General features: G+C 43.0%; 1 protein-coding gene across 2 annotated transcripts in view; it reads right to left on the bottom strand.

The window, feature by feature from the left end:
- The window catches only part of samd4a (sterile alpha motif domain containing 4A), a 54537-nt gene that overhangs the window by 27682 nt on the left and 8996 nt on the right, over positions 1 to 17859 (bottom strand). For both annotated transcript variants that reach the window (XM_072379957.1, XM_072379958.1), the window contains exon 3: positions 825 to 1430. In XM_072379957.1, coding sequence (XP_072236058.1) covers positions 825 to 1430 — 606 coding nt within the window. The remainder of the gene's footprint in view (positions 1 to 824; positions 1431 to 17859) is intronic.

Raw genomic sequence — 17859 nt, 5'->3', positions numbered from 1 at the left:
GTGAAAAATTAAACTTTAAATTGGAATAAATTATAAATAATGCAAAATTAAAACAAAACCCCAATAATTTAACATTTTAAAGTACTAACTGTATTGATCGGACACGTCTTTGGCCAAATAAAAAGATATGGCGTCTGTTATTTCCTCTTATGTCTTTGGGAGGTAGATGGATCGGGTTCTGCCCGGTGCCGGCTGCTGTAATGGTTATCTGGGTCGGCGCTGGACATGGACGGGGATTTTTGTAAATTAACATTAGCTTTGGCCTTCATGCATTCCTCATATTTAGGTTTGGGATGTTTTTTTCAGGTGGTAGAACAGATTAGTGGTGTTACTCTGCGGGGCAGACACTACTTTTTTACACTACTTGCAAATAACTTGTTCTGGTTTAACGTCACTTGCCCTGAATCCGAAACAAGTCCAGATAATGGATGTCGCCCCGTTTCGAGGCACAAGCTCCTCGCCATCCCCAGATTCTTCTGTATTCTTCTCGGCTTTCGACATGACTTGCTCTCATCAGTCTTACTCACAGACTGTCTAACTAGCTGCCTGCAGGCTGTCTAACTGCGCGCTTGTTATTCAGGCAGCTTAATGAAGCCTTAACCATGCTGTCGCCCCCTGGTGGTTGGTAGACTACTGGTTGAGAACATGTGGTTAGATGCAGGCAGCAGAGCTGCATTTTGAATGTAAATATCGTTGACGATCAGGTTCATTTAATTGTTGCCACCAAAATCGTGATCGCGATCAAAATACGATTAATTGTGCAGCCCTAGCACTCATCAACAAATTAAACAACTCTTACTCGGGTAAGGCGGGACAAGACTTACCAGTGTTACTTCCCCCACCGGTTCCAACTGTGTTGATGGTTGCCGGCACAGAGGATGATGGGTAGAGAGGGAGGTGTCCGTTCTCACAGCCCTGCTGCTGATGCCAGCCTCCCCCAATTCCTGAATCCCGGGAGCTCTGCCACCCATTGAGGCGATCATCGGAGCCGTAACGCTGGTGATGATGCAGGGTGTAAAGATTTCCTGATGAAGAGGTGTTTGTGGAAGAGGAGGATCCTGATGAGGTGAGGGTGGATGGGGGTGTGGACTGGTGGTGGTGGTGGTGGTGGTGATAGTGCGGCCCAGCAGGAGGAGGCCTTTCCAGTGAGTCTCCCCGAGCAGCAGCCCTCTCCTCCAGGTGGTTGAGCCACTGTGCCAGAGCAGCACGGTCCTCCAGGGAGGTGGCAGGGTGGATGAGGGCGTAGGACAGGAGCTGGCGGGACTCCTCAAGGTGATGGCCATGCTCAATGGTGTGGGACAGGATGCGTGGCAGCAGACGCATGTACTCACCCTTGGCCTCGGTGTTGCCAGGTTTGAGCAGCGGAAGGTGTGTAAGGACCAGCGAGATAACGCGCTCCTTTGGCTCCCCTTGCCACTGGCTGATAAAAACTGTAGAAGGAAATAAACAAAGAAACAGAACACAATAAGCTTTACAAAGCCACCGTTTCCAGTGCATTCGTTAAGCTCATGACTATGGATTCAAATGTTAAGTCTTTAAGTAGCCAGCTGATGTTGGGGACCCTTAATGACCCCATTGGGCATCCTTTGAGGACAAAACGGACAATGACATTCAAGGTTGCAGCAGAGGAGAATGTAATTCATAGATGGAATTAGTAAAGACATGTCCAAGTAAAAATAGAAGACACCACAATGATTTCATCCTTCCATTTTGCTCTTTTTTCCAAACAGCCAGGTGTGCTCATGAAAGCTGTTTGGATCTGTACATAACCTGGAGGTCATTGAGCTCTATTGTTGTCCAAGTCATTAGGCCATTAGGGCTCCATTCCTATCATCTTGGACCACAGCTATAGATACCAACAGGTCAGGGCGACCGCTTTAGTCAGCCACACAAATAAAGACAGGACGCAGGCAGGCTTCACTTCCTGCTTATGAAATGCATGATCTGAACTGGAAAATTTTAACAATACGGTTCTTGTGTCTAAATCCCACATATAAGGTCAAACAAAGTAATACATCTACTGTCCCCTGCTCCCAGTTAACACGCCCTCTGTGATTATTACCGTCCTTTCTGCCTGGGCGGACAGAAAAGCCTTCAACAAGGTTCAGGTTAATTTCATCTAAAGATGGCTAAAAGTGATGGAAAGTTGAAGGAGGCAGGAGATAAGGAAACATGTAATGTAGAGAAGGGGCGAGATGTGTGGGGGGGGGGGGGGGGGGCAGGGAGTCGCTCCACTCTGCTCCAAGTATGACGCAATCCCTCATTCCTGTGAATGAGGCAACCTTTCGTTTATTTAGGAACAAGAATTGTTCCGTGATTAAAACCCATTTAAGTCCAAATGACTGGAAAACATTAAGATGTAACTGAGGTAAATATTCTGACAAAGTTTACACAGGCAGCTGCGCAATGCCAAAATTTAAACATCAGCTTTCATTTTGAACATTAAAATGCCAGATTTTCCCATTCTTACAAAAATGATGGTAAGTTAAGCATAAATAAACATTATCGGTCATCACAGATTTGATCACCAACGGAAACTGAAACATTTCTTCTGGTTTATGTCACATTTATGCCTTTAATTATGCATTTTGTGCAATAGAATTCAAATAATTACAAAAATATTAAAGCAAAGTGTTTGAAACGTTAGTGTTGTTCAAAAAAATAACTTACAGCTGGCCTGAAGCCAACATGATGTTAAAAGAAAGTTTGTAGTTACAGTTTATTATAATGATAGACAGCAACTGCTATGCTTTGGAGAATTTTCTGTAACTTCTGTCATTTAAATGATGTGAAACCATTGATAAACCAGTGAGAAACAAAAATGAGAAAGAAAGAAACCCGGTGGGATCACTCCATGGTATCCCCAGTCAGGGGGTGAAAATGAGCAGGAGGCTGAACCCAAACGTGCTCCCGGTTTTTAAGCTGCTTCGGATACAAGTTGCTGCTAAATTACTTTTTCAAATCCGATTTAAAAGAGAATGTCTGACGAAAAGTTATGAAAACTTGCACCTGGAGGTCAAGATGGTGCTCCAGGTTTACTGACCGATTACTCTGAGTTTAAAAGGTCAAGCAGTCAATGGTGGACCTGTTCCCCTCACAGCGGGCACGCACCATCTCTCACCACTCAAAGAGGAGTCACAGTTCACACCCAGCAAGGGCCAAAGGTCAAAGGCTGAGAGAAACACGAGGCTACGTATCGCACATGTGGAGCCGTTTCCATCCAGCAGGGCAGAGAGGATTTCAAGTATAAAACCAACCAGAGAAAAGAGCGGAAACAGCAAATCGCTGTTCCTTACGTGTTTTAGTCATGTGACAAGCCTTCAAATTAAACTTAAAATTAAGAGGATGAGGAAGTTCTCCCTGTCCAAGTTTGGCTGCCCTCATCATGAGCTTTAAAGGCAAAGTGCAAACTTAATCCAAATTAAGCAGAAAACAGAGGGGCGGAGTTGTTAAACTGAGGTTACCACAGCAACAGGAAAAGTAAAGACACAGTGGAAACACTGAGATATGATTACTCTTTACACGAGAATACCAACGCCTTCTTTTCTACCTTGTTTCGGTCCGTTTGTGACTCAGTGTTTACTATTAATTTCACTAGAACTGGGAGTGGATGACTTCATCACTAAAACCCATCTAACAGAGCACACACAGGTCTGATTCTTTAGTTGGACTATTGTCTGATATTCAATGACAATTTAATTCACTATGAAGTATGTGAACGAGCCATGAAATTTGACACAATTTAACAGTTTGATAGTCTAGACAAATGAAAAATCAAAGCGAGAGAAAGCCACTGAGGTATTAAATGAGACGAAGAATGCTCATTTATTTTTTCTTTCCGGGCAGACAGAAAAACGGGGGCACTCGGGGAGCTGATGAATCATATCAGACTAACAGCAGAAACACTGGAAAGTTAGTTCGACGTAGACAAACACTGAAACCTCAGACAGAAAGAGTCATTTGTTTAGGGCTGACGCAGCATTTCCCTGATGTGAACAATGTCTGCTGGTGAACTCTGCGTGCCATCCTGGCCTGGCACTGCCCTTTGACACCATCTGTGGCACCAAAACAAGGTTCTATTTCAACAAAGCCCTCCCTTCCAGCCAATAAATCCTCCTTCATCAACCTTGGGTCAGACTCTCCACCTTTCCCCCACATGCTGGCCACTGAAAGTACGACAGAAACAGAAAGCAGGCAAACCGGATAAAAAGTGAATGAGTGACTGAGCACTTAAACCAGAGCTGACTCAAATGCTTCAAAGCTCCAACCACTGCCGTGGTATTACAAACCTACATCAGAATTCAGATTTTTTACATCTCCAGCATCAAAAATACCAAACAGCCCACAGCAAGCCAACATCCAACAGACCAGACACTTCGATGACTCACTCTCGCCCACTTAAACTTATGAAAATCTCATTAATACAAATCAAAGTGCATCCACAATCACCACCAGTGTCCTGCAGACACTGACCTGCAACTTTACGGTAGCAGCAGATGTTCATGGGGGGGTGAGCTGGATACAGCGTGTCCTTTCACATCAGACTCAGATCACAAGACAGAAGTGACAGTGTTGGAAACAATGTGATTGTTTTAGCTCATTTGTTACACATTGGTTATGTGCAAACAAAAACACACCCAAATGGACACTTGTGGTGACACATGACTCCCCTCGTTCTAAATATAGAAGAGTCAACAGCAAGCAAAGCCACAACAAGGCAGCTAGCACAACAGATAAGACCATATATGTGGTTAGAAAAGGGACACATCAAACAGACAATGACACGCCAGCTTTGACGTGGTGTGTGAGAGAGATAAAAGGTTTCCAATACAGCACCTGTGAAAAGTTGTGTGTGGTATGTCCACCTGATCCTAACCTATCCAATCCAACTTTATTTGGATAGCACTTTAAAACACAGTCAAACCTAATCATAATTAGGTTTAATTATTACCATTATTAGCTTTAATGTAGGTTCGCGCCTCCCAGAACTCCCAGAACTCCCATATGATAAGTAACATTATCAGAACCTGGTCTGTGTATGATTGCTGTGACAGATTCTTTAAAAGCTATAAAGCTACAGCAAAGTGTATAACCATGGAGGTGATGGTTAGAACTCATCTCATACATAAACAATCCTCAGTCTCAACAGGGAATATGTGTGTGGTTACATGCGTGTGTGTCAGGCGTCTAAGCTTCTTCCCCTGTTAGCAAAACAAACATGATACTGTCTCACTTTGTCCCGCTACTGGCAACTTGCTATGGCTCCTGTTGAGTCAACACCACATCTGACACAGCGTGTTCTTTTACCAACCAGAGGACAGCGATCAGAGCAAAGGCAAGAGAGATTACCAACAATAAACAGAGCAGGGGCCTTAGCTTAGAAAAGGCCCAACCAAGGAGGCTAGCACAGGCTAGCACAATGGAGAGGACAAACTGGTAGGATAACTGGACTGGTTCAATAGAAAGTGAAATAAATGTATGTATGAAAGGTCCTGGAACCATCCCTTTGACATCATTAAAACACAGTGTGGACGACCACATAGTTATGAAAACATGACTTCATGGATTCAGGATGTGCCCATGACCAGACAGTATGGGGAAGCAATTTGGAAAACACAGTTTGGAGAAACAGTCTTGTGGGGGTTACTTGAGGAGAACAAAGTTAAGAAAAAGCAGAGCAGTGAATGGGTGGAGTGAGGGGTGGGGGAGGTAGTAAGGAAAAGTTCCTTCTCCTGTTTTCCGAGTAGATTCTCCAGCTCAGCAGTGGGGAATGTGCTGGCATACCACAGCACTGCTGCTGAAGAATGAAGTGATTCCTCATGGATCAGAGCTCTCACTTACTCACACACGTACACAGCAGAGCGCCCCAGCCTCTGATAAAGCTTTATTTAACAACACAGAGCAGATTACCATAACCACCTTATATTAAATCACACAATGACAGAGTGGGACAAAAAAAAACAGTTTAATTCACAGCACCCAGGAGTTAAAATCCTATTATTCCACAGGCACTGGAGTTCATTACTGAAGCTTTGAAAAACAGTTTCAGAAAGGGAAAATGTTGTTTGTAATTCAGTTGCATACCTTCTTCTTCTTCATTTAAATTTCTCGGTTACAACAGAAACAGAGAGGTGCCACCATCAGCCTCCGTGTTATACATTTTAGACGAGATAACTGAGAATAAAAACAATGCATCCTTCAAACAGCATCGTCCAGGACGCCAGCTGTTTAAGAGCTGGGTATTGGTACATAAAGTCTGTTGTGATTTGGAGTCACTTTTCTGTACGTCTTCGGCAAAGCAGATCAAATCTTTTACTTTGGAAAAAAGACCGAATTATCAACAGATGCCTGATCTGCCACAGTACCAGGCTGAGACAACTTTCAGCTGTTGACTCTCGAGCACTCTTTCTGTCAACACTGGAGATAAAGACAACTACTGACTGGACAAAAGCAACCAGGGGACCGGTATTTAGCCTTTGTGTAAGCTCCTTATTGTTGCCACTCACTTGACCTGTACTGTAACCCCAGGATTCCTGCGGGTGTGGGTCTAAAGCTTCTCCTTTGACAATCCACACAGCTTCTTACCTCACAGACAGCATTTCGGAATAATGTCAGGCCTTTGTTCTTTCCAGTGTCGTCATGAATTCCAACTGATAAACCCCTCGTCCACATTGAGATTGCGCTCAGCTGTCAATAACTGGTCTGACGCCAGCAGTTTTGTTGATTTAGTGATGCAAAGGACGATCGAGGGTCCCAAAATTGGCTCAAACCTTATGGGGTTGACTGCGCCCATTCAAGCTCTGACTTCCTGCTCTGTGCACTTTTACATGGCTTCAGTCAGAAATAGACTAGTGGTAGAGATTCAGTGAAGAGATGAGCCACACCTACTTCAGCATCGGTGAAATCAATCACATCTTGAGTGGCCGCAGACGGCTTTGGACAAATGGAATCAGGGGAAAGGTCAGCGACTTACTTTGCCAATTCATGAACTCACGCCACATTTAGTTTGAATTTAACAGCCTTCCAGCTCTGCCATAGTGTCTGCCCAGCTTTGAAGTCTGGATATGGCTGATAGGCCGGTGTGCGTAAACTGACTACTAGCAGCAACTGTTTTGATCTTTCTAACAGTTTAGATGAAACAAACCCCCTCACAGACGATGTTGCGCACATCCTTTTGTTTTGCAGCAGGAAATAAGATGATGACAGAGACTAAAAGCTAGCTCTTTGTTTCCAGACAACAGTCTCTCCTAAATCATCGCCTTTAGATCAAGTGCTTTAACCTGCTTGGTCTCAGTTCAAAACCAACTATCGACCGAAGACTTCAGCGTCAATTTACGGTGGTGTTGCACAGACTGCTGACTCTGCATCTCTGGACACATTTTCAGGACATTCAGACACATTTCAACCAAAGTAAAGAGGTTAAAAATAAAGTGGCACAAACAAAATAAAAAGACAGAGAGCAAAGTTATCAAATAAGTGAATAAAAGAATAGGATGCAGTCTACACTATAGAACAAAATATATGATGAACTATTTAATGTTACAAACTGTCCTGCTCCACCCAGAGAGTCCATGTCGAGGCAAGAGGTGCAGGCAGGCTCCCACAGGCCCCAACAGCAATGAAAGGGGGCCGGTGCGAATAAGGGAGGGGAGAGGAAAGGGGGAGGATAGTATATATAGAGAAACAGACCAGAAAGTTCACTAGTGTCAACAAGTTTCAACTGGAGGGTAAGAAAAGAGGGAGGGTGGGGAGGATAAAGAGCGAAATAAAGAAGACGGGACCACGGTACAGGCGCTAAACAAGAAGCGAGAAAACAAACAAAAGGGCCAAAAGAAAGAAAGGGACCAGAAAAAGAAACAGACACAGACAAAAGAGAGACTAAGGTTAGTGGGATCAGCTTGGCCTTGGCCTCTGCCTGAACTCTTACACATAACTGCATGAAAAGAGAAAACGGGGAGATCTGTAGACCGACGGGACAGATGGATGAAAATCCTAAACCCGCTGCCACTTCTCTGTCTGGCATTCAAACACCGAAATGGTTGTGACAGTGTGGCACCTTCACGATTTATAAGGAATCCCAAAAGTGGGGGGAAAAACCCCCCAAAAACATGGATTTAGCTGCAGTTTTTACACCACGCAGAGCAACTTAAGTTTGATCAGCCTACAGTTGTTTTTACCAATAAAAAAGCTTCAAGACGAACACACAAAGCTGAAAATTAAAGAGGAGAATATCTAAAAGATGTGACATCATCTACTGGTTTGCACAGAGGAGTTTTGAAGCATTCTGGCCGTCTTGCTCCTTTGAAATCAGGTGTTTCAGATTACTGGTGAATGTGGATGAGATGCAAGGTTTGTGGTCCAGCCCCAATTTATTGCTACGCTGCATTCCCTCAAAACTCTGCCCAGAAGTCCCAGCTTGTGTGTGAGTCAGTCGGCCGTTTCTGCACTAATCATCTTCTGCTCGTAGAAACATCGTGTGCTCCAGTTGGAGCTCCTCTACCTGCATTCAGGCTTCATTCAGCACATCTCCTGCTCTTGGATTTTCACTGTTAGCTCTCAACAACAACCCTGCCAGAAATCCCCAGCCAGTAAAAAGCCACTTCCTTACATCCCTTTGCTCCCTCACGGATGAGCTCTCTTTACTTCACAGCCGGTTAACCTCGTTCTGCAGAGTATCTGCAGACATGGATCATCCAAACCACTTAAGTAGCTACATATATGATAACATTGGTGCTCTTTGATGGCTGATCACTACATTTTCTTTAGTAATCTCTCAAAGATGGCTCCAAAGAGGTCCACACGAAGCTCTGTTAGTTGTAGGTTCATATCACACAGCTCAGCTTCACGCATGAGAAACCCAGAGAAATTATAAATATACACTTTTATATGTATGAATCATATTTATGGGACACCTAAACTCATCAGGCACGTTTCTGTGATGGCAGGTAGACACTGACATGCCGAGAACAAATGTTAGTGTCATTAATTGGGTTGAATTGAACATTAATGAATGATCATATCGAACTAATTAGTAGATTATTCTATAAGATTATTCTGTAAATACAGTCTGTGTTTGAAACTTAGGGAGAGGAGAGCAGAGACAAATGTGCTGTTTTCTGTCTCACTAATTGGTGCGTCAGTCGTCATGTGACACAGGTGAGAGGAAACAGGTGATTCACGCTCACTGTGTGACGCTCACTCACACCCACGCTGCTCTGATCGTGATATTTTGACAACAGTGCTTTAAGCAAACATGAAACATGCATCCGTTTCCTGTTAATGAGCCGTGCCAGCATTTGACGTAGATTCTTCACCTGAGAAATCTTCATTTTTATACATTTAGACAGAGGTGTGTCTATTTCACAGTGTTGCTGTAAAGTGGAGCTTTTCCTCCTGGGTGCTGCTTTATTTCTAATGTTTAAAACAGTAGCCAACATGCACGGCTGAATGTGTGTGTGTGGTTATATTCGTAAAGTGGGAAGCACCTGCCTGACGATAAATTGTTTGTGTTGAGTGTGTGTGCGTTTGTGTCTACTTTAAACAGAAAAAGGAAACGCATCATCAAGGCTTCTGTAGATGCCGACATCCTGCTGGACCAGCTTCATTAGCTCTTTGTAGCGTCTGTTATCATTTCACCTCGTTAAAACCACACATGGTGGAGTCAGTGTTTCCATTCATTTAACTTTAGTTATGAATGAAAAGTGCACAGACATGTTAAATGTTAAAATGTCTTCCTTTTTATTTTGTTTCTCTCTCCCAAACTATTAGAAGTGTGTGTTCTGGGTGAGTGACAATGCCAGGTGATTTTCTCCTGTGAGGGGAGTTTCCAGGTAGGACACAACAGCTGTAAAAATGGAGGACAATTCCTTGCTAATTCAATCCCCTCCTGTCCCACTTCCTGCTCAGCAGCCCCCTTTATCCCCTGCTGATGTATTAACTAGTGTCTGGAGGTCTAGCGGAAACATTGTGGGGGCTGCATGCAGTGCAACGATATTCAGTCTACCTGTAAATGTGCGCAAAGTGCTCCAGAGTTTGGGAGGCTTTCAGTGTGGCAGTCTGAACTATGCTGGGAATGTCAGCTTCTGCTCTGCCAGGATTGGACCAGAGGAGCCCACAACTCTATTTAAGGAAATGGAAGTCAGGGGCCCGTCGGCCACTCTCTTTGCATCTTTATTTCTCTGTGTGTGTGTTTTGTCTGCTCAAAGCCTTTTTCCTTCCTTGAACAAAAATGCTAATCATTTCCTCTGTGTAAGAATTGTGTATATCCATACCTGCTGGGAAAAAGAAAAGAAAAAAAGCATCCAGTAATGTTCTCATGTGGGTAACAGTTAATAAGGATGTGTCCTTTTAAACTGCTTTAATGTAACAACAACAGAACAACTAAGGAACGAGACAAGTCTCAATAAAAGTCAACTAAACTAAAAGTAAAAAGGGGAGAGGGGGCATTTATAGGTGGGATTTCAGGCTTGGAAGTCTCAATACTACCTGCTCCAGAGTGAGAAACTAAGAAAAGAACAAAACACTTAGGGGAAATAAACTTCTTAGTTTGTTGTTTGCACCAGTATTCAGCATAATGCAGCATGCTGAATATTTCAGTTCAAGGCTAGATTTCTACTAATGTGCACAACTGAAACCCTGATGCAGGTTAGACTGCACCAGTCCTGCATGTCTGGCTACAGGAAGTGAGTCTATCCCAATGTCGTTTTTCCATTACATGCTATGTTATAGTACAGTTCAACCAGCCACAGTTCAACATCTTCTGCTACAGACCGTATCCCCAATTAGTGACATAGTGGTTTTTAATGACATTACACTGATTTAGTGGATGCTTTTATCCAAAGAGACTTACTAATGAGCGGTGCAGAGGTAAAGAGGAATGCAGAGTGGTTTACTGCAAACCTGAGCGCTACATAGCTCGTTGTGCTGGTTGGCTGCCAAATCTGTGCAACTGCAGGGGGGGGATTACGCTAGCTTTCCAACCTTTACAATAAATGCATAGCGGCAAATCCTTGGCATGAATCAGAGTCACAGGAAACATTTTCTACCACTGGAAAAATTGCTGAAAATTCTCTGAAATTGCACTTTAACTGGCAACAATGTCAGCCAACACCAACAACCATTACTCCCACTCCACTGGTTATTCCCAAATAAAGTTTGAGAGCGTGCACCGACCGGTCCGTGTTGCGTTTGAGTGCCTCTTTTAGCACTGCACAAAAGAAACGAAACAAACAGGCATATCATGAATGTAAAGTCAATGTGTGGGAAACATTTGCTTCATAGACGCACACCTGTGAGAAAAATTGAGCTACCAAGAATCTTCAGCTAACTACAGTCCAAAGGATGTAGCATTTAGCATTTTTTTGCCTGAACACCACATAAGAACGCACAGGTTATTTAATCCCATTAATAAGACAGGTCTTCAAAGACGAGAACGCCACTTTATGTTCATGAGAAGGTGAGCTGGTGTATAACAGCTGGAAATATTCTACCATGGCAGGCTGGACGCCACCGAGCAGGATTACCCTTTATCTTAGAGTAAAACTCAATTCTTCTCACAGCCGAGTTTAGAGTTATCCTTCTGTGAAAAGTGTTGCGCATGCGCCTCGGCGAGTCTGGAGATAAACAGTGAACACAGCTTCCAGGAGGAGTCCGATATGGATGAGGTCATTACCACCCACCGGCGACTTTAAGACTCCCGTTGTGGTCACAGCAACTGTTGCCATGGGGCTCTTATGGCGAACGGTTCTGCTGATGTCACTCCGTCTTTCGCTGCCAACAGCATGTCAACCAAGTGAAAGTCAATAAGAGTGGTCGTCGACGCCTTGCTGCGTCTCTGCTGTCAGTGTCCATTCATGCGAGGACAGCTGAGACACAGCTCAGCCTGGAACACGCTGCCACAATCAAGGTTTGGTCCGGTCAGCGTAAACAGTTTTTATTCTAGTCCAGGACAAAAAAGAAATGGTGATTTCAGATGTAGGAAACAAACTTGAAAACCATTGTCAAAATTACACCAGTGGAAGCATTCCTTCAATCACGGTTCGCCAATAGAGGAGAGAAAATAGTAGAGTAGAGTGTTCTCTTTGCTTTCCCTATGCTGGTTTAGAAAAGTCGCTAAAGCTGGTTGGAAATGGTGAAGAAGTGTCCCTCCCACGCAGGATTATGGATTGATTCTGTGTGCGCATGTCTGTATTAGGAGGGGAGGAGCCGATGAAACGTGCGTGAGAGCCAAACTGAAGCATCTACCACAGTAAATTTCACTCTTTTGGATTATTAAAGAACCACACACATAAGCGAATGGGTTGCCAAACATATCTGTCCCATTGTATAGAAACTCCAGTTTATATCCTGGTTTACAAAAACATTGAGGGATTGACCAATGGAAAAGTTTAACAACTCTTACAGATGTTCAGCGATCACGACAACTGTCCACATCTGCCACACACCCGCAGTAAAGTACGTCTTAAAGTGTATTCAATAGTCAGGAAAGGTCAGACGCTTTTGAGCAAGACTAGAAACCGATGAAGAATCCGAAGCTGAACGATGATTAAAATGTAATTTAGCAGCAAAAGTGTACATTAAACCCACTTAATACAGGTCGTGACGATCAGATACGTCACCGTGTGACACTGATAAGCCTAAGAGCCTCCTCCTTGTTCCAAGTCTAACTTGTGTTGTATCGTGTGTTAGTTTGTGTGCTTCCTCGACCGTGCAGCTGGGACCGGGTGGCTCCTAAGTTTAAACAGTCTCTCCACACAAGAACTGCACTGTATAGCATGACTGGGAGGAGGGTGGTAGCGGGGAAGGGCTGGACCGAACGTCTGGGCAGCTATATGAGGAAACATACGCCTCTATGTCTCGCCTGCTTGAGACTGCTGTTCATTTGTGAGACTGGCATCCTTCACCTGTTCTCACCCTCTCTGCTCTCTCCATTACTTTTACACATGCACATAAGCACACACACACATGCACATGTGAATCACCCAGTTATGTTTCCTCATGTTACCAGGAAGGAAATCAAAGCAGTTCTCAATGTAACATTATACACCGATGGAGCTAGTTATAATAGAGTTAGTACTGTCATCTGTAGGAAGCGGTAAGTTTTCAAAGTTTGAGTAAACTGAAGCATCATGTAGCACACATCCACCCACACAGACCCTGCTCTCAGCAACAGAGGCAGAGATTTCAGCGTTCAACGAGCAGGCTCATTACCACAAGTGCTTCAATTCTTTTGCATGTTTTGAGAATAATTCTGACCCAAGTGCATCATATACAGGAAGAAAAATGTCCATTTCTGTTATCCAGCTCTTAGTTAATGTCTTGGACTCAGAGTTAACTAAATTAAGCAAACATGGGTTTTATTTTAACGCTGAGATGAGGTGCAACAATAAAATAAGTGTGAAATGACACGAGAATAATCTGAATTGTTTCTCAGAAATGTACAGGACAGGGAGCAATCTGTGATGTGGATGCTAGCTCGCTCTACCTCCAGTTTTTCTCTCACCTGGTGTTGTTTAAGGCTGTGGTAGAAAGCCCAAAGAAAACTACAGTCAAAGAAAATAAGAGTTGTGTTCAGTTTACACCAAGCGTGAAAGAGTTAGCTCTATTACCAGTTTCAGGAATTTCCCCTCCATTTAAGAAATGACTAATAAAATCTGGAACTGCTTTGATAAACTGTCTGATAAGAGTCGTAACTGTTCAAATCTTAACAACAACCACCCCTGATTATTTTGGATTATTCCCAAAAGAAATGTAAGAATTAATCCCAAGTTTCGGTGTGCCTTCCCACACTGGTGGCAGCAGTTTGTTAAGATGAGTGGATTTTATTTTGCAGGGTAAGAAGGAACATTTGTTGTCACACTTGGCTGGAACGATCTGGAACGGTCCCAGTATCCTTACACAGAAATGAGATAACCTTCAAGAAGGTAAATGGGTGTCCAGGCTGCATCTGCTGCTAAATTAAAAAACGCCCATGAGATTTGCATCGGAATCCCAATATAGCGCTCCACTGTAACCAGGTAACTCTACCAGGTAAAGCTGGCATATCATAAGTCTACCATGACTATGCACTTTTGAGAAGAAGCATTTAACAGAAAGTCCACCCCCAAAAGACTGCAGCAACACTTCAACGTAATGTATTATGTAATTTCACCAATTTGCGTAGCATAAGTCCAGGAGTCGCACCGTTTACACCCATCTTTGACGAATCTTGGTGGTCTAATCTTTTCATAATGGATACAGCAGCACGAACACCTAAAGAAAACATCCTCAGGCTGTCTAATCCAAAATGAGACATTTATAACAGAGAGTTATTTCTTCTAAACAGCCCTAAAAACAAATCTACAATCAGACATAAGTCTGTGTACCTTTGGTGACCCGGGGTCATGGGAGGTTACTCCCCATAGCTTCAGTGCAGGACTCCTGAGGTGCATGAGTAGCCGTGGGCCTCCCCTTTGCACCCTTCGGACTTCGGTGGTTTGCAAGATAGGCTTTAGGATCCCAAACACTTGGTAGTCCTGCCTATACAACAACTGTGTGCTTCCCAACACCTGCACCAACGCACCTTAGCAGCTTGCTGATAGTCCATCAAATACCACTGGAGTCGATAAAGTCATTGAATGGTACCCTTCTTTTCCACTAACGTCTGTAAAGGTTTTAGGCATCATATAAAACTAGGGGCGGGTGATATGACCATATTAGATCGTGAAGGATTACAACGTGAAGACGATCTGTCAGACTGCAGAGATCGTGGGATCGTCCAACCTGACTGTCCAATCATTGACATGATTACGGGCAGTGACACGCTTTCTTACCCGCCTCCTTGTTTGTGTGTAGCAGAACCTGTTCAATCACTTGAAGAGGAAGCATCCCAAACAGTATGCTGAGAGCCAAACAGCGAGGGGCCCGGCAGCACCGGCACCGCAGGCGGAGGCAGCAGCTTCAATAAGCTATTTAGTGTTTTGATAAAAAACTCCTGTTTAAATGACTGATGATTGATTGATATTTTACTTTATGTTACTACTTTTGCAAGAATACACTTTATTAGAATGTTGTTGTTGTTTACCTTCAACTTTACAGTTTGCACATGCAGGCAAAACTGCGACTATTTAAAATTAAATCTGTTAAGAAAGGTTCTTTGGACTAAATTTTTTTAAGTTTTCATTTTTCAATTTGAGATTGTAATAAAATCTAAATCGTGATTTTATTTTTTTTAAATCGTGATATGATATTTTTGCCATATCGCCCACCCCTATATAAAAGCCTTAAGAAACTATTTGGTGTTTTAAAAAAGGGACATATTTGTCTTCTGACTAAAAAAACCATAGCATATCATTTCCAGCTGACTTCCACTTTAATGAGGCTGAGCACAATCCAACATGAATGTATTAAGTTTCTTTTTGAAATGCCTTCACAGCATCAATAGGCTGATTACTCAATCATTAATTATGATAATGTATTAGTTCAAGCCTGGTGCAATAAACCAGCATGCAGGATGAGAAACTGAATCTTAGAGATTTATGAATCCCTTGATTGTGTAATAAGTGACAGCTCATCTTTCTCTCATTTACCATCTAGATCACACAAAGAGGCTGATGTCTCAGAAGCTTTGAGTAGTTTCCATGAGTCCTTTTAAGAGAATTTCATAAATCCAAGTTTCTCTTTCCACTCCTTTAAAAGAAATGAAAAAAAAACAAATACACAAACACCTGGAACCAAGTTTTAAAAAGGCCTTTGCTGTACAGGCCTGTGGAAAGACAAGCTGTATTTCGCTTTCCCCTCTGGTCGTTTGGCAAGTTGTCTGTCCCCATTCCTGAGGTTCAGTGCGAGTTCACAGAACACACCGTCAACTTCCAGAAATAAACTGTTTGCTCATGCGTGGGTGCGATGAAATAGTTTGGCTCAAAAATCAATGACAAGACTTTTCAGTCCCGATCCCATCCTCCCGTTTTTCTATATCTCTGAAGCTGAATGGCCAATGGAAGATTTAGTAAGATCCAAAGGTGGTAGGACAAACTGGGAATAAGGAAAATTAGACCAGATCACTTCCAGTTTAAAGTTTTATCTCTGTGGTATAAATGCCACGTAAAGCAAAGCATGTGAGACTCAAATTTAAGGTTTAAGGTCTGTGTTATGATCATTACAGCAGTCCACTGATACCACGTCTTCCTCCTCTGAGCTTTCAGCTGCGTGGGACGGCAGGTAATAAAGGTTTATTCAAAAGGTTGCGACCCATCTTTCAACAGGTGCTTTTCAAGAAAAAAAGAGTTCGGGTACTCTGATCAGTCTCGTGATGATTGTTCAGTGATCAATAAAAAGACCAAATGCTTTTATTTCTAAACTGAGATGAGAACTGCACCAACTCACACTGTTAGCACATGGCTAATTAGCATTAGCATATAGTTACAGACAGCATTATGGAAGCTGTGTCTACAGCTATGTGTCACTGATAAAAAAATAATAAAAATGAGAAGCACACAGAGAATTGCTTTGATTTTAAAACCTCGGTATGATTTAACGTCACCTTGTTGTGCTGCTCTCACTCAACTTTTATTCTGATCTATATCTTATAAAATGGGAATCTTATAACATAAGAAAACTGTATTGTTTTTTAGCTCTAAGCTGACCAATAACAGGCTACTGTGGTTTAAAGCACATGTTGTCTCAACCGCTGTCTCAAAAGTTTGCCCAAAACCACTGGATGAAGAAGCTCAGAAACACCACATTAGATTGTCTTGATTGTCTTGCTTTTCAACTTTTCCTGCGTGAGGTGAATTAATCACCACCAGCACAGAAACATCCACTCAGACATAATGTGTCTGACTTTTAAGTTAAAAAATAAGAACACTGCATTACTGACAGGCTTAATTAGCATTATGTGAACACCTTTGACACAGGCTGTAATGTAAAACATTCATTTTAAATGAAAGTTTTCACTCTCAAGCTTTTAAACACTATGTTTGTTATGTTCAGGTACTGCAACTCTCAGGCATATTTTGTCAGGCTGTACGGTTGGTCTGTCACAAGGCCGGTATACGTGGCGACATAACAAGGTATTAAGAAGCTTAGCTGCAGGTATTGAAGATAAACAAAGGCAGGTCAATTTAGGAGGGTCTAAGGTGAAAAGAGTGGCATTCAGTTTGTTCAAGAGGGGGAGAAAGTTAATAAGACAATGAGGAGGCATGGCAGCTTGGAGGATGCTTGTGATTGGGTGATGCAGGTAGATTTGGGAGGAAAGGTGGTTGTCATACAGGAAATAGTCTTTACAAATCTAAGGCCTGAAATAGTGTTGTGGTCTAGGAGTAGAATGAGAGTCTATTTCATAGAGCTGACAGTTCCTTGGGAGGACTTAGTAGTAGAAGCATATGAAAGGAAAAAGTTTAGATATGTAGAGTTAGGGGCAGAAGCAGAGCAGCGAGGATGGAAAGTTCGGATCTGTCCAGTGGAAGTAGGAAGTAGAGGATTTATCGCAAAGGGTAAACAGACTCTTGGAAGAAGCAAGGAAGAAATCCAGGAACTATTTAAGTGGAGGGTGTGGTCCATATGAGCCTTTTGAGACCAGGCGGTCATTTTAGGTAAGTTGGCCTGTAAGGCCTTGTTTTTGCCGGCATTTTTAGTGACTGCAGGACTGTTTAGGTGCGTTTGTCTGCTGAATCCGGTAGTGTGTCTTGTCCTGCCTCCACCTCTGGCACCCTCTATACTTTCATTAGCCCCCCACCCGAACCAGGGTTTGTATCCCCACCCACTATGACTGGTGTGCAGTTGGTGAGAGGCTGGAAGAAAAGATGGTTGTTGTGGTGTGAGGAGCAGTGATGGCTGGCATTAGGGGAGTGACTCTGGGACGCCAGTGATCACGGTCTAGCC

The sequence above is a fragment of the Leuresthes tenuis genome, unplaced genomic scaffold, assembly GCF_036924035.1.
Source record: "Leuresthes tenuis unplaced genomic scaffold, fLeuTen1.0.hap1 SCAF_2, whole genome shotgun sequence".
Lineage (NCBI taxonomy): Eukaryota > Metazoa > Chordata > Actinopteri > Atheriniformes > Atherinopsidae > Leuresthes > Leuresthes tenuis.
Note: the sequence above shows the minus strand (reverse complement) of the source record. Positions and strands in the feature narration are given on the sequence as shown.